At 51.6% G+C, this 24,625-nt stretch overlaps 1 protein-coding gene across 2 annotated transcripts in view; it reads left to right on the forward strand.

Moving 5' to 3' along the window:
• Positions 1-24,625, forward strand: part of ASPDH (aspartate dehydrogenase domain containing) — a 198,433-nt gene that overhangs the window by 88,839 nt on the left and 84,969 nt on the right. For both annotated transcript variants that reach the window (XM_073637239.1, XM_073637240.1), the window contains exon 2: positions 17,996-18,062. In XM_073637239.1, coding sequence (XP_073493340.1) covers positions 18,011-18,062 — 52 coding nt within the window. In that variant the 5' untranslated portion in view covers positions 17,996-18,010. The remainder of the gene's footprint in view (positions 1-17,995; positions 18,063-24,625) is intronic.

Below are 24,625 nucleotides of genomic sequence, written 5' to 3' on the forward strand. Positions count from 1 at the left end.
CCAAACTTTTGGTCTGTACTGTACCTTTAGCTGAATGTTTTTTTGCATACCTGTCCCCTACGGGTTGTAAATTTCTGCTCAAAGTGTATTTTATTTCTTTCTATCCTTTGATTGTCCATGATTATCTACATCCTCTTGGGGATTATGAAAGATAATTGCTTTGTATGTACCCCCTGATGATATGTGTGTATTTCTCTGTGGTTACTGATTGTGGGATCCGTTCAGGTACCTGTGTATTGCAGTTTATTCTGCGTATTTGTGGTTCTGTTCCCCAATCTATATTCACCGTGTTGTGTACTAATTTTTGGAACTTAATGAGTTGAAGGTAACCACTCCTTAGTAAGGGCTGTCCAATTTTTATTTTTTCCCCAGACAGCACTTTGTCCTATAAAGTAGAATGGATGTATTCACACATAGTTAAAACCTTGGATCTGATAGTGAGATCCCTGTGACTCAGAGCAGGTCTCCTGATCCTATGTGGATCCTATCCGCGGATCAGACTCGGTCATTGAAGTCCATGGGGATCCGTTAGACACAGATGCAGATCGGAGGCATCACATTTGCTTCCATTTTGCATCACAGATTTGCTGCTTAGGGCACGGCCCCACTATCAGTATTTGGTCAGTATTCGGTCAGTATTTTTTCTCAGGAGTGGGAGCCAAAACTAGGTGAAGAACAATCAGAGAAAAGGTATAATAGAAACAAGTCACCAATTCTGCATTTATCACCCACTCCTGGTTTTGGCTCCAACTCCTGAGAAAAAATACTGACCGAATACTGATAGTGGGGCCGAATACTGATAGTGGGGCCGTGGCCTTATACTGATAGTGGGGCCGTGTCTTAGTGATAAAAAATCGTGATCTTCCAAAGGATTTTTTATTGGCTTGGAAGCATGGACACCTCTACACACAGAAGCTGTTGGATGTGTGAACGTGGTCTTTGGCACATGCAGACGAGCGTTTAAGTCATTCGTGTGCCGTCTGATTTCTGATCAGATCGCACACAGCGCACTGATTCGTGTTATTCAATACGGCTGTTCAGATGAACAATTTTTTTCTTGGTCCGACTGTCCATGAAAAAACAATTGCAGCTTGCACTACTTTCTACCGAGCCATGGATGAGACTCGCACATTCAAGTCTATGGGGGTGTCAGGGTTTCACAGCGACAGGGGAGACACCGGGGAGCTACACAATATCCCACCGCTGCCGTCACTCTGTCAGGATTTTGTCAGATATTCGCGAGCGCACGATTCCGACTACTCACTACGTAGCTATCGAGCAGAAAGCGTATGTCGTCACACCTCCGGATTCCAACACATGGAATATGTGTATACGCCCCAGTATGGTTACTGCCAGCTTCACCATAGCCCAATTAATATTATTCACTGCCACCAGTTTGAACTATAATACAGGCCTGGTCGTACGCCTGCTTTATGGTAGCTTATATGGCTTCGGGGGAAGGAACGATTACAGGACAAAAGAAACAGAACTATTACATTTTATATTTAATCCAAAAAGGAGGCAGTGTTTAGGAAAAATATACCAAGATTTTACAAATGGAGACATTACAATACAAATACAGTTACACAAAATAATAAGGATTAAAGAAGAAACTTACTATACGAACGCAGAGACGATTCAATAAAGCTGGAGACACTCCACTTGATTAGAACATTCGGCGAACGCGACCCCTTGCTTATGATACATATACTCCCGGTACTCATCCATCCTCCGTGGATTCTTTTATGCCTAAGGAGAGACCTGCCCACACACCCCCTGGGATGACATCACAGGGGCTGGTCTCCAGCCTTCATATTTTTCTTAGAATATCTGGCTTTTGTGATAACTCATCGGTGGTTGACCGTAGAGGCCCGAAAATGATACCATATTTTCCATTATGATTTTACCTTTCTCCAGAGACCACACACAATATCATTTTGTTACTTTTGCGCCACAGCCCCCCGGAGGGGTTTACAATGGCGGGAAAGTAAGCATATTGTTCCTTAGCTTACCCAGTCACTAAAAATATAGGTTACCATCCATTACCATCAGAATTAAGGAACGTGAGATATTTCATATCTCATATCGGCTCCAGCCGTCTGCAGAGCTCTGTTGAAATTCCCGGGAACTAATCTTTCTTGGCTAGATGTACATTTATCACAAGTCTGTGTCAGAGGAAACTTCCCTCGCATTTTAATTGGTTGGCAGCACCTAGCATTTGTTTACAAGTCACTTCTCATGTGTGTGTTAACTTGCATACAGACAGATGGTAGATTGTCAGCTCTTCTCTCCTGACAAATACTATAGTGGAGTGATGAGAGGGACTTCAGGGGGAGAAATTCTTAATATTTTTCTCACAGGGGGCAAGAAAAAAATCTGATCACACATGGAACATCCAAGCGGCATCCAATGTTTACGGGAAGATTTCTGTTATAAATCAGGAAACTATATGTGATCATGGACATGTGCTTAAAGTAGTTGTATGAAAATGGATCACACACGGACATAAAAAAACAGACACATGGAGGCACATGGATTAAATCTGATGAAAATTAGAAAAAAATCGTTCGAGTTTTGTGGATGAAACTCAGGTGATTTCTCATACACTCGTTTGCAGGCGCCTTAGACTGTCAGCCAAAGCCGGTGATACCGGCTAGTTTGACCGACATTAGTCTGGTGTGTATGGGGGACTTTAACTACTATCTAAAGGGTATGGGCACTTTTAGTCCGACTTATCAGTAGGAGGCATCACAACTTAGAGTGCCTAGGGCAGCATGAACACCAAATACGGCAATGCTGATCCCCATACTGTGCCCTCGCACTGTCCCTTCTTATGTATACTGATTCACATACTGTGACCTCGCTGTAGCGCCGGCGTCCCTGCCCTCTGCTAGGCAGGGACGCTGTTCCCCTCACCTCTCTGCTCCGTGCCCGGCGTCCTCCTCCCACTCTGCTGGCAGCGCGCGCTCCTTCCCGGCCACTGTGCTTAGGGCGCGCGCGCGCGCTCTCCCTCCCTCTTAAAGGGGCCGCGCGCGCCGTCCTAAGGAGTCCCCGGCCAATGGCCGGAGGACTTCACCATATATAAGGCACCTCCTCCAAAATGGAGGTGCCCGAGCAATGTTGTTGCACTGTTCACTACTCTGCTTCAGCCCTCAGGTCCCGTTGCCAGTTACCTGCCAGATTCCTGCCAGCTTGCTGTCTTATTCCTGCCTGATATTCTGCTACCTGCCTGCTAGCCTGTGGTCCGACGGTCTGCCTTACAACTCCTGTCGGTCTGTCTAAGGACCAGCTTGCCCGCTCACCTGGGAGCGCACATCAACTACCTGCCTGCTTGCCTGAGGTCCGACGGTCTGCCTTCCAACTCTTGTCAGTCTGTCTATGGACCAGCTTGCCCGCTCACCTGGGAGCGCACATCTGCTACCTGCCTGCTAGCCTACCTGGAGGCTCCGCCGTCACGTGCTGTGACCACCTGCCTGTCCAGTGACTCCTGCCCGCTCACCTGGGAGCGCTCATCTGCTGCCTGTCTGCTAGCCTACCTGGAGGCTCTGCCGTCACGTGCTGTGACCACCCGCCTGTCCAGAGACTTCTGCCCGCTCACCTGGGAGCGCTCATCTGCCGCCTGTCTGTTGGTCTTCCTGGAGGCTCCGCCGTCACATGCTGTGACCACCCGTTTATCCAGAGACTCTCGCCTGCTCACCTGGGAGCTCACGTCTACCATCAGCCGCCACAGGTCGTACCAACCCTTTACCCAGAGACTGCCCCGGTCACTTGCCGTGACCATCTGCCCGTTCCCCCAGAGACTGCCCCGGTCACTTGCCGTGACCATCTGCCCGTTCATCCAGAGACTGCCCCGGTCACTTGCCGTGACCATCTGCCTGTTCCCCCAGAGACTGCCCCGGCCACTTGCCGTGACCATCTGCCCGTTCATCCAGAGACTGCCCCGGTCACTTGCCGTGACCTCCTGCCCGTTCTTCTAGAGACTGTCCCGGTCACCTGCTGTGACTGCCTGCCTGGTCGCCACCCGCTCCCTTACAAGGACCGCCCCCTTGTATAGTAGCTCAGAGGTTCCGCCTCCCAGACCCGTTACAGTTTGCTCGGGCCTACGAACCCGGTGGCACCCAAGCTCCCTCGCTCTCGGACCTGTGTCATGAACTGTCCCGTCAGAGGTCCCAACAGGAGTCCATCCTGAGTCACCTGCGGAATGTCAATTCTCGCCTGGACACTCTGACTGCTCCGCCAGCAACCTCCGCCAGTGCCATGACTCGCAATCCGGCAGCTCCGCTGCCCACTAATACCATGGTATCCTACCCCGGACCCCGGCTTTCTGCACCTCCTCGCTTCGGAGGCGACTCCGCCCAGGCTCGGGGCTTCATAAATCAGTGCACCCTGCACTTTGAACTCCTGTCCCACCAGTTTAACTCCGACCGGGCCAAAATTGCCTTCATCATGTCCCATCTCACCGGGGAGGCCCTGGCCTGGCTAAATCCTCTATGGGAGAGAGGAGACCCCCTGGTGTCCGACTTGCCTGCCTTTCTCACGGCTTTCCGGAAAGTCTTCGACGAACCCGGACGGAAGACCTCATCCGCATCATCACTGCTACGCCTCCGTCAGGGAAGTCTCACCGTGGGCCAATATGCCATACGGTTCCGTACCCTTGCCTCGGAGCTGGCCTGGGATAACGACGCTCTGGTATCCGTCTTCTGGGAGGGTCTGTCCGGCCGTATTAAAGATGAACTTGCCGGTCGGGACATTCCTACCACTCTCGATGACCTAATAACTCTTGCCACCCGGATTGACCTACGGTTCCAGGAGCGTGCCAAAGAGGTCACCCGTGAGAGGAGGTTTCCACGTCTAGCTCCTACTTTTCAGAAATCCGTCTCTCCCCAGGTACACTCTCCTGAGCCTATGCAGGTCGACCAGACCAAGATGGTCAAAACCCGTCAGGACTTACGCCGTGCCGAGGGGAGCTGCTTCTACTGTGGCAGTAAGGAGCACCGGATCCGTGCCTGCCCGGAGAGGTCGGGAAACGCCTGTGTCTAGGTTCGCTCAGAGAGGTCGACCTAGACAAGAATAAATCCTCTCCATCTCTGCTGCTGTCAGTCTCAATCGTCTGCGGGGAGAACCATTATTTCGAACTAGCCCAACTTGACTCTGGAGCAGCCGGGAATCTTATTTCACAGTCCCTGGTAGAGAAATACCGCATCCCCACCAAACCTCTGGCTGTACCCCTGTCTGTTGCTGCCGTGGATGGGGGTCTCTTACCACGCCCCATCCAACTCATCACCGAATCCATTACTCTGCAGGTGGGAATGCTGCATTCTGAGAGTATCTCCTTTCATGTTCTGCCTGGACTCTCTCACGCCCTCTTGCTAGGTCTACCTTGGCTCCAGAGACATGCACCCGTGCTTGACTGGCAGACCGGAGAAGTCCTTCGCTGGGGACAGGACTGCCATAAGACCTGTCTGGTTCCCGTCCATCCCGTCCGTCCTTCTCCTACCCCAGCTAATCTACCTGGACTTCCGATTCCTTATTGGTCTTATGCTGATGTCTTTAATAAAAAGGAGGCAGAGACACTACCCCCTCATAGACCATACGACTGCCCTATCGACCTGTTACCCGGTACTACTCCTCCCCGTGGGCGTATTTATCCATTATCCGCTGCTGAGACCCGGTCGATGTCCGAATATATTGAGGAGAATTTGGCCAGGGGATTCATCCGGAAATCTACCTCCCCGGCGGGAGCAGGCTTCTTTTTCGTCAAAAAGAAGGACGGCTCTCTCCGTCCCTGTATAGACTATAGAGGCCTTAACCAGATCACGGTGAAGAATAAGTACCCCCTTCCGCTCATTCAGGAGTTATTTGATCGTCTGAGGGGGGCTAGAATCTTCACCAAACTGGACCTCCGTGGGGCGTACAACCTGGTTCGTATCCGTCAGGGGGATGAATGGAAGACGGCATTCAACACCCGGGACGGCCACTATGAATATCTGGTAATGCCCTTTGGTCTCTGTAACGCTCCTGCCGTCTTTCAAGAGTTGGTCAATGACATCTTCCGGGACCTTCTCTACTCCTGCGTAGTGGTGTACCTGGACGACATCTTGGTCTTCTCTCCGGATCTCCAGACTCACCGGAGGGACGTTCGTCAGGTCCTGCTCAGGCTCAGGCAGAATCACCTCTTCGCTAAATACGAGAAGTGCCTCTTTGAGCAGACCTCGCTTCCGTTTTTGGGCTACATTATTTCTCAGACCGGCCTACGAATGGATCCAGAGAAACTGTCTGCCATTGAGAAATGGCCTCGACCGGAGGGGTTGAAGGCCATTCAGCGGTTCCTGGGCTTCGCCAACTACTACCGCCTCTTCATACCGCACTTCTTTTCCCGGACTGCCCCAATTTCCGCGCTCACCCGTAAGGGTACTAATCCCAAAGAGTGGCCGCCCGAAGCAGAGGAGGCCTTTCTTTCCTTAAAACAGGCCTTCTCTTCCGCCCCGGTGCTGCATCGCCCGGACGGCAACAAGCAGTTCTTCCTGGAAGTTGACGCCTCCTCCTCTGGAGCCGGAGCGGTACTTACTCAAAAATCATCTTCCGGGAGGATGGTAACTTGCGGCTTCTTCTCTAAACTCTTCTCCTCCTCAGAGCGCAATTATTCCATAGGAGACCGAGAGTTATTGGCCATCAAACTGGCATTGGAGGAGTGGCGTTACCTGCTCGAGGGGGCTCTTCACCCGGTAATAATTTACACTGACCACAAGAACTTGGCTTACCTCCAGCATGCCCAGAGACTTAACCCGCGCCAAGCCCGGTGGTCCTTGTTTTTTGCTCGCTTTGATTTTGTTCTTCATTTTCGCCCGGCTGACAAAAACGTCAAGGCGGACGCCTTGTCTCGATCCTTTCTGGTGTCTGATCTCGAGGAAGATCCGAAACACATCATCGATCCCGCCAGAGTAATGCAGGTGGCTCCCGTGAGTCTAAATCGTCTCCCTCCCGGAAAGACGTTCGTATCAGTACCTGATCGGGAGAAGATCCTTCACTGGGGTCACTCGTCTAAACTGGCTGGCCACGCCGGTCAGAAAAAGACCCTCCAGCTTATTACCCGGCACTACTGGTGGCCTACCCTGCACAAGGACGTAATAGACTTTGTTTCTGCCTGTGTGTCCTGCGCCCGCAACAAGGTTCCGAGACATCTGCCAGCCGGTCGCCTCCTTCCGCTTTCTGTACCTGCTGCCCCCTGGCAGCATATAGCAATGGACTTTATAACTGACCTCCCAGTCTCTGCCGGTTGTACGGTCATTTGGGTGGTCGCTGACCGCTTCTCCAAGATGGCTCATTTCGTTCCCCTGCCAGGCCTCCCGTCTGCACTCGAGCTAGCTAAAGACTTTATTCGTCACATCTTTCGTCTTCATGGCCTGCCCCTCCACATCGTGTCGGATCGTGGGGTACAGTTCACCTCACGCTTCTGGAGAGCCACTTGTAAACTGCTAGACATCACCCTGGACTTCTCTTCCGCTTACCACCCACAGTCCAATGGTCAAGTGGAGCGGATCAATCAGAACCTGACCAGTTACCTCCGGCACTTCGTTAATGCCCATCATTCAGACTGGGTGGATCTCCTACCATGGGCCGAGTTCTCTTATAACAATCACGAGAGCGAATCCTCCTCCAAATCCCCGTTTTTTGTAGTCTTCGGTCAGCATCCTCGGATTCCTTTTCCTGTCTCCACCTCTGTGGACAACCCGGCTGCGGAATCTCTCGTTAGCAAATTTTCCTCCATTTGGGAGAGTACCCGATCCGCACTCCTTCAGTCGTCCGAACGGATGAAAAGACACGCTGACAAAAAACGCCTGGATCCTCCACAATTTCGTCCTGGAGATAAAGTCTGGCTCTCATCTAAATATGTCCGACTCAAGATACCTTCTTACAAGTTAGGGCCTCGGTTCATCGGTCCTCTGGAGGTCATCAGTCAGATCAACCCGGTGGCCTATAAATTGAAACTCCCGGCCAACTCACGGATCCCTAATTCCTTCCATGTATCTCTCCTCAAACCTGTGGTACTTAACTCTTTTTCCAAGTCTACAGGTACGCCTCCTGCTCCGGTTTCTGCTGAGGACGAGTTTGAGGTAGAGAACATTCTTGCCACCAAAAGGGTAAGAGGAAAGACCTTTTTTCTAGTAGATTGGAAGGGGTTTGGTCCTGAGGAGAGAACGTGGGAGCCCCGGGAGAACATCCATGCCCCGCTCATCCTTGCTAAATTTCTGTGTGGCCTAAAAAAGGGGGGGCCTAAAGGGGGGGGTACTGTAGCGCCGGCGTCCCTGCCCTCTGCTAGGCAGGGACGCTGTTCCCCTCACCTCTCTGCTTCGTGCCCGGCGTCCTCCTCCCGCTCTGCTGGCAGCGCGCGCTCCTTCCCGGCCACTGTGCTTAGGGCGCGCGCGCGCGCTCTCCCTCCCTCTTAAAGGGGCCGCGCGCGCCGTCCTAAGGAGTCCCCGGCCAATGGCCGGAGGACTTCACCATATATAAGGCACCTCCTCCAAAATGGAGGTGCCCGAGCAATGTTGTTGCACTGTTCACTACTCTGCTTCAGCCCTCAGGTCCCGTTGCCAGTGACCTGCCAGATACCTGCCAGATTCCTGCCAGCTTGCTGTCTTATTCCTGCCTGATATTCTGCTACCTGCCTGCTAGCCTGTGGTCCGACGGTCTGCCTTACAACTCCTGTCGGTCTGTCTAAGGACCAGCTTGCCCGCTCACCTGGGAGCGCACATCAACTACCTGCCTGCTTGCCTGAGGTCCGACGGTCTGCCTTCCAACTCTTGTCAGTCTGTCTATGGACCAGCTTGCCCGCTCACCTGGGAGCGCACATCTGCTACCTGCCTGCTAGCCTACCTGGAGGCTCTGCCGTCACGTGCTGTGACCACCTGCCTGTCCAGTGACTCCTGCCCGCTCACCTGGGAGCGCTCATCTGCTGCCTGTCTGCTAGCCTACCTGGAGGCTCTGCCGTCACGTGCTGTGACCACCCGCCTGTCCAGAGACTTCTGCCCGCTCACCTGGGAGCGCTCATCTGCCGCCTGTCTGTTGGTCTTCCTGGAGGCTCCGCCGTCACATGCTGTGACCACCCGTTTATCCAGAGACTCTCGCCTGCTCACCTGGGAGCTCACGTCTACCATCAGCCGCCACAGGTCGTACCAACCCTTTACCCAGAGACTGCCCCGGTCACTTGCCGTGACCATCTGCCCGTTCCCCCAGAGACTGCCCCGGTCACTTGCCGTGACCATCTGCTCGTTCATCCAGAGACTGCCCCGGTCACTTGCCGTGACCATCTGCCCGTTCCCCCAGAGACTGCCCCGGTCACTTGCCGTGACCATCTGCCCGTTCATCCAGAGACTGCCCCGGTCACTTGCCGTGACCTCCTGCCCGTTCTTCTAGAGACTGTCCCGGTCACCTGCTGTGACTGCCTGCCTGGTCGCCACCTGCTCCCTTACAAGGACCGCCCCCTTGTATAGTAGCTCAGAGGTTCCGCCTCCCAGACCCGTTACACTCGCACTGTCCCTTCTTCTGTACACTGACCCCTATACTGTTCCCTCACACTATCCCTCCTTCTGTACGCTGATCATCATACTGTGCCCTCGTACTGTCTCTCCTTCTGTACACTGACCCCTATACTGTGCCCTCGCACTGTCTCCCTTGTGTACACTGCTCCCCATACTGCGCCCTCACACTGTCCCTCCTTCTGTACACTGACCCCTATACTGTGCCCTCGCACTGTCTCCCTTGTGTAGATTGCTCCCCATACTGCACCCTCACACTGTCCCTCCTTCTGTACCCTGACCCCTATACTGTGCACTTGCACTGTCCCTCCTTCTGTACAATTTCCCCCTTCTGTACACTGACCCCTATACTGTGCCCTCGCACTGTCCCTCCTTCTGTACACTGATCCCCATACTGTACCCTCGCACTGTCCCTCCTTCTGTACACTGACGCCTATATTGTGCCCTTGCACTATCCCTCCTTCTGTACACTGATCCCCATACTGTGCCCTCTCACTATCCCTCCTTCTGTACACTGATCCCCATACTGTGCCCTCTCACTGTCCCTCTTTCTGTACACTGATCCCCATTCTGTGCCCTCGCACTGTCCCTCCTTCTGTACACTGATCCCCATACTGTGCCCTCGCACTGTCCCTCCTTCTGTACACTGATCCCCATACTGTGCCCTCGCACTGTCCCTCCTTCTGCCCTTCCTTCTGTACACTGATCCCCATACTGTACCCTCTCACTGTCCCTCCTTCTGTACACTGATCCCCATACTGTGCCCTCGCACTGTCCCTCCTTCTGTACACTGATCCCCATACTGTGCCCTCGCACTGTCCCTCCTTCTGTCCTTCCTTCTGTACACTGATCCCCATACTGTACCCTCTCACTGTCCCTCCTTCTGTCCCTCCTTCTGTATGCTGACCCCCATACTGTGCCCTCGCACTGTCCCTCCTTCTGTACGCTGACCCCATACTGTGCCCTTACATTATCCCTCTTTCTGGATACTGCGACCCATACTGTAAACTGTCTGTATATTGCTCTGCACACTGTACCCTCTTACTATCCCTCCTTCTGTATGCTGACCTCCCCTAACCCCTCTACTCTGCCCTCGCACTGTCTGTAAAAAAACTATTTCTGTCAAGCTTCCGTCCATCACTTGCAATCTTACACCCTAACCTTAGTGCAAAGGGCCTCTGGGGCGAAGAGGCAAATACAGACCTGCCTGCCGTCAGTGCTGAGCTGTGTGCCTCGGGTAGGTATCTATGAATGGTACCTGTCAGGGACGACACCGGCAGGATCACACAATATCCCACCGCTGCCACCAATTTGTCAGGAAAACTTGTCGGCCGGTGGGTGCCGCTCTCTGGCACCCCCTTTCCTCTCAGGTCAGTCAAGGTACTGCACCTAGAGTAAGTAATGCCAGAAAGCTGCCACCAGCGGGGGAAGACACTGTGGGGTGTGTTATCCCTTACACGTGACCAATCCGTGACGCCACAATACAGGCACAACACTCTGACGCCCCCTTGCCTCTCAGGTCAGTCAAGGTACTGCACCTAGAGCGAGTGGTCGCCGGAGAGGCTGTCCTGTAGCCCACTGGGTATTTGAGGCCCTCTGCAGTGAGGGCAGTATATATATATTTCCCTGGCTGCGCCAGTAATATATATCCACACCTCCGACCGTCACTGCCAGCCTTCCTCAAATCCCCCAGATGGTATGCTGCCACCAGTTCTGGTTTGATACAGCCCGGTATTAATGGACTTGTATCGGGTCAGGAACCAACCCGGTAGCGTTAAGGCTTCGGGGAGGAGAACGATTACAGAACAAAAGAAACAGAACTATTAAATTTTATATTTAATCCAAAAGGGAGGCAGTGTTTAGGAAAAATATATACAAGGATGTCACAAAGGGGACATTAAAATACATAAACAGTTACATAAAATAAACAGGGTAAAGAGTGAGAATTACTTACACTACACGATCACGGAGACGATTCAATATAGTGGGAGGGGGGTTCTCCAGATTTCTGTTATTGAGCAGGACCCTTTACGTATAATTCGTATTCCCCCCAGCAATGAGTGCCCCTTTCTTCTCCATAGACTCTTTTATGCCTAAGGGAGATCTGGCCACACGCCCCTTGTGGTGACATCATGTGGGCCGGTCTCCAGCCTGTACATTTTTATTAGAAAATGCTAGCTTCTGCGATAACTCATCGTTCGTTGATCGCAGAAGCTCGCAAACTACGCCATATTTTCCCTCACGATTTTATCTTTCTTTTGATATCACGCATCCCACAGCTGCAGTCTACTATTCGGGTGTTTTTGCCCTGCAGCTCCCTGATTGTGGTTACAGCCGTGGAAAAATACCTGCATATTCTGGGGCTGATTTGGTCACTACCCATTTGGGTCTCGTTATTGTCGGACCTATGGAACTCATATTATTTCATAACTAATATCGGAGTCAGTGAGTCTGCAAATTCCCCTTTGAAGCTCGGGGAAGACCCTTCACAGTTACACACAAATTAGGGAAGCCTGCATTTTAAGGACCTCCTGCGTCTTTCAGAGACAAGAGGCCTGCTTCCTAACGAAGTTTTCACACTTCTTCCCTGGCCGTGTGTGAATAACTATTTATCAGTAGTGCGTTAATTGGGGCTTTGTGCTGGCAGAAGGAAAATGGGACAGCTCGGTGCTGACAAGTGGTGATAATTTGCATTAGACACTGTATGATTGTCATCTCTGGACAAACACTACAGCAGAGGGCATGGGAGAAGGGCTAATATTCTGTTAAGCTGTCCCTGATATCAATATTTTATAATATTCCTGACAGTACCTATGAATTTACCATGTTATATTCAAACTATATGGAGAAAAGTTCTGGACCCCTCGTCTTAGTCACTGGATTACATTTTTTCCTTACGCCCCTTTGCCCTAGTGTAAAACATAAGGGTGAGTCGCCCCCAACCCCAGTGTGTAACCTCCGGCCCCCCTCTGTGCCCTCTGCCTTTCCTACCAGGTGACAGAACGAGCTCCCTGATACCAGCGCGGTCCTGTGGTCACAGAAGCTCGGTGCTTCATGGCGGCCAATCATGTATACACCTTCCCACCTGCTCGTTTTCCATCTATCTCCATCCTTCTCTGGTTCTATGAAGTCAGAGCTGTCAATCGGGGGGGGATAGATAAAAAACAAGCGGGTGCAAAAGTGCACTCAAATATTCTCCCGCGCCATGATGCACTGAGCGCCTGTGCTTGGTTTGAACAGTCATTCAGTGCTGACAGTCCTTTTATTAGTGCCTATGGTTGTTGAATGTCAAGTCACTAAAGCTCCTGTATGAGGAGGGGGCACATATTTTTCTCCATATACTGCAGGTATGAGAAGGCTATGTCTGCACAGATGATAGTGTGCAATAAACCAAATCTACTGCTAATGACGCGCCCCCTGGGACATATTCCTTTTTGAGGGGAATACCCGGCACCGGATCAGATGGGGGGGTTGTAGTCTCCGAGCGGCTGTGACCCGGTCCCGTGCCCAGGGCGTCAAGCTCAGTGTTATGTGGCAGCTTTACAGATGTTACTAAAGTTCTTTTGTGTCGACTACGCCACCCGTTGTGATGCGGTCACTGTGGCCGCCGCTGCTGCAGGGTCCGCTGAGGCTGATGGTGGGTGCGCAGCTTGGTGAGATAACCCCCAACGGGAGGGGTATAGCCTCAGAGGGGACAGGCGCAGAGGATGGGGGTTGTGGTGGTGCGATGCAGCCGGCAATGAAGACAGACTCGGGTTGTGCAGTTAAGGGTGTTTACTTACTGCTGATGTTGTACTGGTCACTCCAGCTGCTAGTGACCACCCGAGCCGTGCTGCGTCCACCAGGTCCTGGATCCGGCCAACCCCCAAACAAGTCCAGAGCGTGGCCCTGAGCTCTCCCTCTGTCCTTTCTTCAGCCGTCCCCACCAGTGATTCACCTAGGTCCAGCTCCCTCGGGCCTTCTTTTGGGACACCCTTGGCCCTGGGTTCCCTGACCCTTCATGTGGTGTGCCTTCGGGGTGAATGTGGTGGGTGACCGTGACAGACACTGCCCACGGTCTCCGGTCTCTGGCTGGGGAATGTCTTTGCCCCCACCAGCTTGGGTTCCGGTACCCTCTTGCTGACTCCTCACCCGGTGCTCTAATTTGGGTTCTTGGGTCCCTTCAGTCTTCCCCCTCTGGGTCTTTCTCTGCTCCACTCTCTCTCTCTCCAGGGCTGCTGTTTCCTTCTCTCTCCTCTCCAACTGACTTGTTCTCAGCGTCTGACCCTGATCTAAGTTGGTGCCCTCCTTATATATCCCTCTATGTGTGAGCTCAGGTGACCAGCACCCAATGAGCTCCTATCACTACCCAGACTGCTCCCCCTATCTGCCCTTACACTACATGGGATGTACCACCCCCCTCCCACTCCAGCCAGGAACAGGCTCGGTTGCACCTGCACATTTCTAAGTGGGAGTACCGTCGGCCTGCTCCTCTGGAATGGGATGTATGTAGTGCATGCAGTCTATCTGAGCTCAGTTCCACACTCCTTCCTTACCCGGGAGTGGAATATCACACCTCTGGGTTGAGGTGCAATACCCCTGTAGCAGCCGAATCCTCAGGGTGCTACATTCCCCCCTGGTAAATCACAGCACGTCCTCGGGCTGTAAGACATAAAACACCAAAACATACAAAATTTTTATATGAACATATAAAACATATAAACATTATATATATATAAAACTTTTTATATAAACATTCTCGTAGACTTCTCTTGTCTCTGGTTCCTCCTCCGGACACTGTGCAACGTGTGTCCGGGAAAAGTGCGACAGTCTCTTAGAAAAACTGGTTTTCTATAAAACCGGTAGGGGGCGCTTTAGGAAGCGCAACTATATACAGGGAAAGTTGAAAGTTGGCCGCTCTCAGTCCTCGGCCAGGTAGAGGGTAGGGAATGGCTGCTCACAGTCCTCAGCCTGTAGGATGAAGGGGTTAACGGGTAAACAGTTCCCTGGTCCCAACGGGGACTATTTTAGCAGCAACAGTTTCAGTTTCTATATACCCCGATTGGGTAACTATTTACAGCTCCTGCTCTGCCGCACTCAACGGCGTCTTCCTCCTGCTCTTTCTTGATATGATGTTTCTTCAGACCCGTCCGGGTCCTCTGGCTCCTCCTCCCCGTACCGCAACTCCTCCTCCGTCAAGCGGTGTACGTGGAGGGCGTAAGGTCCTTTGGCACACTTGTGCCGGGTGAAAGTGACCTCGTCTCCGACGTAGAGGTCACGGCCTTTGTGACCTTCCGGCAGGTGGGACTCGACGTCTCTGCGGGTCACAAAAACGTCATCGCGGTTGTTACGGTCCCGAATAAAGCCCCACCCATGCTGCGGGTTGAACTTTATCACTGTCCCGATGGTGCGGGGACAATGCGCTGCACGGGGGTTCCTCCTAGTCCGGCTCTTCTGCTCCGCGCTCTGGATTTGGGCCTGTTGTTCTCTGACCCGCCTCTCCTCCCGTTCTCTCTTAAACTCTGCCAGCTGTTGACGGCAACACTCTGTACGTTCAGCTGCGGCTGCCCGAGTTTCTCCGGTGAACCCCATCAAATCTTCTCCCGTGGGGTCCCACACGAATTGGGCTTCTGCTAGAGGAGGCGAGACCCGAGCCACGGGCTTCGGAGCCGGGATTAGGGGCTCACACAAGGGCCCTAGTCTTTGCTGCCGCTCCAGCTCAGGGTACCCTTCGGGCCAGATGAAGGGCCGCCCGTCCGGCCATGTGAGCTGGCCGAAGAGGTCCTCCCCCAGGTGTGGCACCCTAGGTATTGCGGGCGCGGTGGTGGTGGCGCCCGGGTTGCCCAGGCCTTGCGGCCAGGCCTGGGGCACCTGGAAGGTGAAGGGCACCGTTAGGACGGCGGCGCCCTGGGCTACCTGGCCTTGCGGCCAGGCCGGAGGCTCCGCGGAGGTAGGGGGCGCTGTTGGTGGTGCGGCGCCCGGGAATTCTAGGCCCTGCGACCAGGCTGGTGGTACTTCCTGCTTGGTCACGCTCGGGGTCGAGGCGTGTGACGTCACAGGGGTCGCGGCGGCGGCTTCCGGTTGGGGCCTAGTCATTAGCGGTGACATGGCGGCTACGGGCACAGCAGGGGGACTTTCGGGCTCTGCGACGGGGAGCTGGGGCAGGTGGGCGGTTTCTCGGCTTGGGGTATAAGCGTCCCCTTTACCTGCCTCCATGCGTTCGGCTCCCTCCTCGGCGCCGTCTCCGGCCTTGGGTCCTCCCGCACCATCCTCAGAGGCGGTCTGCTTCCTCTTCCAGGGTAGCGTGCTCCGTTGACTGGTCTTTGCTTGCTGGGTCATCTCCCGGCCCCACTCCGCCAGTATCTCGCGCTGTACCCGGGCCATCCTCCTTGCGAGGCCCTCCAGGGCAGTTTGTGCACACTCCCGGTCTCGGGGGGGCTGCGCTAGGATCTCCGCTAGACCTAGCGGGGTTGTGGACTCTAGCAGGCTCCTGACCATCGGGTCGGTGCTGCTCTGCTCGGCCTCCGGCAGGCTCCTGGCTAGCGGGCCGGTGCTGCTCTGCCCTCCTTCCTCGGTCTCTAGCAGACTCCTGGCCAGCGGGCCGGTGCTGTTCTGCTTTCTTTCCATCTCCGGGTGAGCTTCTCCGCTACTCCTTGTTAGACCTCTTGCCTCCGGGTCGCTCACTCCAGACTGCTCCAAGCGACACCCATCTTTTCTCTTCTCTTTCGTCTCCTCCCACTTCGAGGGCGGTCCCGGGGCAACTCGGTGACTGTCAGCTCCAGGGGTAGTTCTTTCACGCTGACAGACACCTCCAACATCACAGTCTCTGTTGGTGGGGGCGGTTTCCACTTTTGGCGCCATTTTCTGTCCTGGCCCACGATGGGAGGTGGCCTCCTGCCCTCCTTTGGCACGCCCATAATGGCGTCCGCTGCTCTTCCAAGGCGGGAAATCTGCGGTTTTGGCGGGAAGCGTCGCCCAGTGGCGGGAAACTCTGCAGATGGCGGGAACAAGCTGGAAATGGCGGACAATCGGCGGGAAACGACTGGTGATGGAGTCCGATGGCGTGGACCCTCCGGAACCGGCGGGAGACTTCTTTCTGAGGTAAACTTGCACTTTTCTTCAGGCACGCAGTACCCGGGTGTTGCGGGCACGTAATCCTGCCGACTACGCCAAAGTTGACGCGCCCCCTGGGACATATTCCTTTTTGAGGGGAATACCCGGCACCGGATCAGATGGGGGGTTGTAGTCTCCGAGCGGCTGTGACCCGGTCCCGTGCCCAGGGCGTCAAGCTCAGTGTTATGTGGCAGCTTTACAGATGTTACTAAAGTTCTTTTGTGTCGACTACGCCACCCGTTGTGATGCGGTCACTGTGGCCGCCGCTGCTGCAGGGTCCGCTGAGGCTGATGGTGGGTGCGCAGCTTGGTGAGATAACCCCCAACGGGAGGGGTATAGCCTCAGAGGGGACAGGCGCAGAGGATGGGGGTTGTGGTGGTGCGATGCAGCCGGCAATGAAGACAGACTCGGGTTGTGCAGTTAAGGGTGTTTACTTACTGCTGATGTTGTACTGGTCACTCCAGCTGCTAGTGACCACCCGAGCCGTGCTGCGTCCACCAGGTCCTGGATCCGGCCAACCCCCAAACAAGTCCAGAGCGTGGCCCTGAGCTCTCCCTCTGTCCTTTCTTCAGCCGTCCCCACCAGTGATTCACCTAGGTCCAGCTCCCTCGGGCCTTCTTTTGGGACACCCTTGGCCCTGGGTTCCCTGACCCTTCATGTGGTGTGCCTTCGGGGTGAATGTGGTGGGTGACCGTGACAGACACTGCCCACGGTCTCCGGTCTCTGGCTGGGGAATGTCTTTGCCCCCACCAGCTTGGGTTCCGGTACCCTCTTGCTGACTCCTCACCCGGTGCTCTAATTTGGGTTCTTGGGTCCCTTCAGTCTTCCCCCTCTGGGTCTTTCTCTGCTCCACTCTCTCTCTCTCCAGGGCTGCTGTTTCCTTCTCTCTCCTCTCCAACTGACTTGTTCTCAGCGTCTGACCCTGATCTAAGTTGGTGCCCTCCTTATATATCCCTCTATGTGTGAGCTCAGGTGACCAGCACCCAATGAGCTCCTATCACTACCCAGACTGCTCCCCCTATCTGCCCCTACACTACATGGGATGTACCACCCCCTTCCCACTCCAGCCAGGAACAGGCTCGGTTGCACCTGCACATTTCTAAGTGGGAGTACCGTCGGCCTGCTCCTCTGGAATGGGATGTATGTAGTGCATGCAGTCTATCTGAGCTCAGTTCCACACTCCTTCCTTACCCGGGAGTGGAATATCACACCTCTGGGTTGAGGTGCAATACCCCTGTAGCAGCCGAATCCTCAGGGTGCTACACTAACATATTGTGCTAAGTCTTTTCCCACCATAAGAGAAGTGACAATTAAAGGGTCTTTCAGGACTTTCTTCAATTCACACTTTTTTTTCTGTTTTTTTTTAGAGCCAATGATAGAAAATGTTTGAAGAGAGGAAATGGCGGATTGGTATTGTGGGCTACGGCCATGTTGGTATGTGATATATAATAAATAATAATAATAATATATGATTATTGATAACTTGTAGAGCAATTACCAATCAGCAGATCACTGGAAATTCAATATTTGATTTGTCTCAAACAAATTCGCTGCAAATTGCAATCATAAAAAGCTTCAAATTGCTCTGAAAATCTGTCTCACCCTCTGAGTTCTCCGAGGACTGTAATGAACACCTTTTGAGCTTAGTTATACACCGTCTTATTAATGTCCAAGTGGCCTCAAGCTATCTGATATAAATGGACGGTAAGGGAAACAACAGGGATCTCATGCAGATCCCACCGCTGTCACCATTTTGTCAAGAACCAACACTCCGCTGGCCCCTTTCTCCAAGACAATTACGTAATTGACTGACAAGTGATGGACGAGGCCGCGGCTGTTTTCACTACTAGGCCAGAGTGAGCATATGGTATATACACATCTGATTCCAATGCATGGAATATATATATATAAACCCCGGTACAGTCACTGTCAAGTCCACGATAACAAAAGGAACTAGCTGCCACCACCAATCATTTATACAGGCCGACTGGACACCCGTTACATGTAGTGTATGACTTCAAGGATGCGGTTTATAGAACAAGAGGAACAAAGCTATTACATTTTATATATTTAATCTAAAAAGTAAGAAGTGTTTCTAAAAATAAACAAAAGGTGTTACAAAATGGAAAAAGAAATACAGCATATACAATTACATAAAATAAAAATGGATAGCAAAAAAAAAGAAGTACTAAACCTGTGTCATGTAAAAGGCGTAGATCGTAGTGCAGGGAAGCACTCCTTTTTTAGGGAATTGGTACAGAACCACAGCGCACTGTGTCTTCCAGGACTGACAATGACAAAAACTCAAACTCTGATTTTATTGGATAAAAACCAAGCCCACATATCTTTCCTCGGTGCGCTCATATGGGGGCTGGTCATGGGATGTGGCTAGGGTACCAAAAATTAAGAGATCCCCAACTTTCAGGATATCTTCTCACTTTCCATAGATAAGAAACATGGCATATATAATGCTAACTCTCTTGTCATCTTTTATTTTCGGACTGATGCGGCAACCTCTAAGTGATGTAAGTCAATGAGATACGTTTGCCACTTTTTCGCGATGCCAAAAATTTATTTGCCATAACTGTAGGATGCTTGCTGTTCATAAAAAAAAAATCATAATTTGGGAAAGGAACAAAGGAGCTCAAAGCAGTCTGTTGGTAGTTCTGTGGCATAGGGATTCAAAGGCAATAGGGCATATCCACAGGCCATAAATCTGTCGCCTCCCACATTCTTCTGCAAGCTGTGCATGGACTTCGTGTCTGCGATCCATCAGGTAACCAACTTTAATTACCTGTTTGGTAAGTTTCATATGGAATTTAATAGAGTGCTAGCCTTGCTTCAATGTTCACTATGAAAACTGTCAGATGGCTTTATAGATTTTGCAATTGCATCCATGACACGTCCCCCTTTTAGAGATGGCATGGGAGACTAATTTACAGATCGTCTCCCAAGCCCATCTCCACAGCATTCCCCTTGTGGGACAATCCGTCAGTATTGCCATGTTCGCTACCCTTTTTGCGCTGAATGGTAAAATTGTACTGCTGTAGAGCCAAGCTCCACCACATTATATTACCATTGTTGCTGGCCACCAGATGCAGTCTGTTGGCTGTGGTCAATCACTATGGTGAAGTTGCATCCATGTAGGCAGTGCTACAGCTTCCGCAGAGCCACAACTACGGCAAGACACTCCTTCTCTACAAGTGGCATATGCCTATTCCTGGGGCAAAAACTTGAGGAACATCACTTAATACTCTTCTCCCTCCCAATTTTGCTGGATCAGCACCGCACCCAGGCCAAATGAACTGGCATCTATTTGAACTACAAACCGCCGGGTGAAGTCCTGAGTTTGTAGAACCAGGAAACTGTTTTTTGCGTTGTGAAGGATCACTTACAGTCAGACGTCCAGTTTACTGTTTGTGGTAGCTTCTTTTTGGTAAAATCCGTTAGAGGCTTGGCAAGGGCACTACAGTTGGAGATAAACTTCTTATACTATCCGCCATACCCAAGGAGGACATCACCTGCTTCTTGCTCCTCGGAGTAGGCCAGGAGGTGATAGCATCGAACTTCCCGGGCTCAGGCTTTAGAGTTCCGCCACCCACTCGGTGACCGAGGTATTGCACCTCCGTCATGCCTATTTGACATTTTCCTGACTTTATAGTCAAACCAGTTGTCATGGTACTGTTGCAGGATTTCTCGGGGCAAGGGGCTCCTTCCCTATCCCTCACACTAGGGGGCGCCCTAGTCTATCCCTATGCCCTGGACTACCCCGGAAAGTGGAGGCGCCGGGTCACGTGCCCTGCTATGCTCCTGACTTACCCTTATCTGCCCCCCCCCCCTACCCTGGATGTTGTGAGGTCGAAGTGTATAGGATTACATTACAGACAAGGGAAAACAGGGATAAATCAAAACTGCAATCATACAAAATACACTCACCAGACAACAGAGTGGGACACAGAGTAAGGTAGGTGAAACCTAATAGGAGAGGATGAGGATGAACATGCAAACTCCATGCAGGAATCTCCAGAGCAACTCTCCAACCGCCAACTCCAAACACCAAACAACTCCTCCAACTCAAAACCAGGCAGAATGAACTATCACTGGCAATTCCCAAATGCCAGTGGCAAGCATATATACCAGAGGGGATTGTCCAACACAGAACAGCTGAGGCAATCCATGATGGAGAGGTCCAGGACATCAACTGAACTGATTAACCCTAGCAATGCCAGAGCATATAAAATCTGCATTGTTTAGTAGGATGGTGAAGCAGTTTTATCTAGTGCAGGAGTTTGGGTAAACAGACGCTGCAATCTTCTGGCCCCTCGCTGTCACGGTATCCCCCTGACACCAGTGCCCCGGACCCACCTGAGCCGCTGCTTCAGGTGCCATGCCCCAGGAGTTCCTTCCAGGTGGAACTGAAGATGGCAATGTCATGTAAGTAAGCGACAGCAAACCCATATAGTCCTTCGAGAAGCTGGTTGACCAATTGTTGGAAAGTGGCAGGAGTATTTCTCTTGGCAAAGGGCATGAAGAGGGATTCGTACAGTCGGGTAAAGAAAAGAGGATCATATCTCATTAGACTACCATTCACTGGTGTACACCACCATAATTATATCGAGTATAGATTGGGAAGGGAAAAGAGGAAAAGATGCGAATGGAAAATAAAATATAACGTTTATTGAAAATTACTATTAAAATAGATACATTTGTGCAAAACGTGCATTAATAAATGCATACAGGGTCACCATCTATCAAATGGTGACCCACAAAACCCGGTCCGTAGTGAGGTGGAAAAAATAGTATTAGAAATGCCTAAGCCAGTCCCTTATTTATTGGGTCATGGCTGTATATTATACACCTAAATGACCCAATGAGAATTCATTACCAGTTATCTATTGAACAATGGACATAGATTGCTCATATAATGTGAGTTATATTTTGCACCTGATATCCAGTTCCTATAGTCTGACACTGCCTGTTGTGATAATTATGGATCATGCTTTATTATATGTATAACTGTGCTCACGATCCTATCTCAGGTGTTGAGCTCTGTAAATGCCGGTAAATGCTTTCACAGTTTACACCTTCAACCATAGATTTATGTTAGCACAGATTAAAGAGACAGATTAGTAGTGTAAAGAGTGGTCTCGGGATGGTGGTCCCTAGCCACACTGTTCATCTCCAGTCCCTCTCCTGAGTCTGCGATCGGTGGTCCCGGCCGCTCATGAATAGCAGGGCTGATGGCTGCACGTACTGACTCATAAATCTCCGGAGGGGCTCACACATGAGATAGTGGGGTCAGCGTGCTGTATTATGCCAAGACCACAAGACAATCGATCACTGTACAATACTGCAATGATCGCAGGTAAACTAAATTCTGCAGCCTCTAAGGTGCCGCACACATATGACTGCGTTCAGTATGCTAGCCACGCTAAGACCACAGAGCACCTGATCACTGCACATGTGCTGTATGGATCACAGGTTACCCAGAGGACCTTAAATCAAAGTTGCTCAGAATATTACACTGTTATTCATTGGTATAATCAATTTCCCACCTATACTATCAGAATACTCAGTCCCTGACGTGCGTTTCGCCGGTATACCTGCTTTTTCTAAGGGCCCTATCAGCCCGGCTAACTGGTAATGAATTTTCATTGGGTAATTTAGGTGTATAATATGCAGCCATAACCCAATAAATAAGGGAATGGGTAGGCATTTCTAATACTATTTTTTCCACCTCACTATGAACCGGGTTTTGTGGGTCACCATTTGATAGATGGTGACCCTGTATGCATTTATTAATACACGTTTTGCACAAATTTATCTATTTTAATAGTAGTTTTCAATAAATGTTATATTTTATTTTACATTCACATCTTTTCCTCTTTTCCCTTCCCAATCTATATTCGTACAGTCGGGGCCTTGCTGGTGCCTCCGTGGTCAGGGGAATCTGCCAGTATGCGACCCAAATCCACGATTGTCTGTGAAGATCTGAGATTGTGTGTTTTAATTATCACCTAGGCAGGTTAACGATGCAACAATATTTTATTCCTTACATCCATGGTAATACCACAATTCCAGGTAAATGTCTCAGTCCACAATCCTCCATATGACAGATAAAACGATAGAAGCACAGGTAACCAGTAGCAACAATCCTTTAAGAAAGTTTAAATCCCAACAACATATCCCACAACTGTAGAACATTTATCGAGCCCAGTCGGTACTGATCTCCATATGCAATCGATGCATCTATGGTCCAGGTTCTTAGATAAGATCCTTTTGCATCGACGACATTCACCAATTCCTCACTAAACATGTGACTTCTTTTCTCCTTCACTGGGATCAGCCCCCTGAATTGGCAGAACTGTAAAATTGTTCTTTTTGGGTCCAAGGGCCAAAGCCAGTTCATCAGACGACCCCCAAACTCTGCATTCAAGCCACAGTGCACTCTGAAGACAGTGAAGCATGGTGGTGCAAGCATCATGATATGGGCATGTTTCTCTTACTATGGTGCCGGACCTATTTACCACATGCCAGGGATCATGGACCAGTTAGCATATATTAAAATACTTGAAGTGGTCATGTTGCCTTATGCTGAAGAGGATATGAACTTGAAATGGGTGTTTCAACAAGACAACAACCCTAAACACGCCAGTAAATGAGCAAAATATTGGTTCCAGTCAGGGCCGGCGTCAGCACCCGGCGTACCCGGGCAAGTGCCGGGGCCCTGGAAAATCAGAGGGGCCCAGCCGCCCACTCACTGTCGGGGCCAGGCTCACACACCCGCCCGCCCACTCACTGTCGGGGCCGGGCCCACTCACTGTCGGGGCCGGGCCCACACACCCACCCGCCCACTCACTGTCGGGGCCGGGCCCACACACCCACCCGCCCACTCACTGTCGGGGCCGGGCCCACACACCCACCCGCCCACTCACTGTCGGGGCCATGGCCGCATCTTCGGCACCTGTTCAGTGATGCAGGCGCTGCTTGATTGCCGGCACTCCCCCAGTCCCAGAAATGGCCGCGCGCTGTCAGGCTGTGTCTGCTAGTAATGACACGGCAGGGTCGACGGCACTGCACCTTTAATTGTGCTTGTGTGTCGCCCATGCCGCGTCATTACTAGCAGACACAGCCTGACAGCGCGCAGCCATGTCTGGGGGAGTGCCATCAAACACCGTCGGAGCGGAGGTCCTGCACAGATGGGGGGGGAGCGGCCCGGACCCGACCGCAAGTGGGCCCCTCTGATGGTCCAGAGCCATGAAGTCTGTGACACGCCGGGGGCCCTGCACTGCCCCATACCTGAGGAGCTGCTGGACAGGACACTGGACCGGGGACAGGTGAGTGAGGCTTCCTTAATCCCCATATTAAAAATACTTGTAATGGGTCTGTGTGAGTGCATGTATGTGATTGTCAGTGTGTATGACTGTGTATATATATTTGTCTGTTTTATATATGTCTTTAAGAATTTGTGTAAAAATATGTCTGTCTGTATGTGTGCGTGTCTGCGTACCGTGTGTGCATGTCTGCGTACCGTGTGTGCATGTCTGCGTACTGTGTGTGCATGTCTGCGTCTGCGTACTGTGTGTGCGTGCGCATGTCTGCATATGTGAAGGATGAGGTGGCAGGCTGGGCCCTGTGTACTATATATATATATATATATTTCTCCGCCGTATCTGTGCATCATGAATCGTGTATGTGTTAAAAGGGTCCACTGAGACTCTTTCGCCCGGGGCCCAGAAAAACCTGGAGCCGGCCCTGGTTCCAGTCCAACAAAATTGAGGTTATGGAGTGGCCAGTCCAATCCCTGGACCCTAATCCGATAGAACACTTGTGGGATGACATCAAAAATGCCATTTCTGAGGCAAAGCCAACAAATGCCAAAAAATTGTGGGATGTAGTCAAAGCATCCTGGGTTGGAATAACAGTTGACAGGGGCCAGAAGTTGGTTGACTCTATGCAACATAGATGTGAAGCAGTTCTAAAAAACTGTGGGTAAA

Source organism: Phyllobates terribilis, unplaced genomic scaffold (assembly GCF_046119375.1).
Source record: "Phyllobates terribilis strain yellow unplaced genomic scaffold, ASM4611937v1 Scaffold_6__1_contigs__length_29720123, whole genome shotgun sequence".
Classification (NCBI taxonomy): Eukaryota; Metazoa; Chordata; class Amphibia; order Anura; family Dendrobatidae; genus Phyllobates; species Phyllobates terribilis.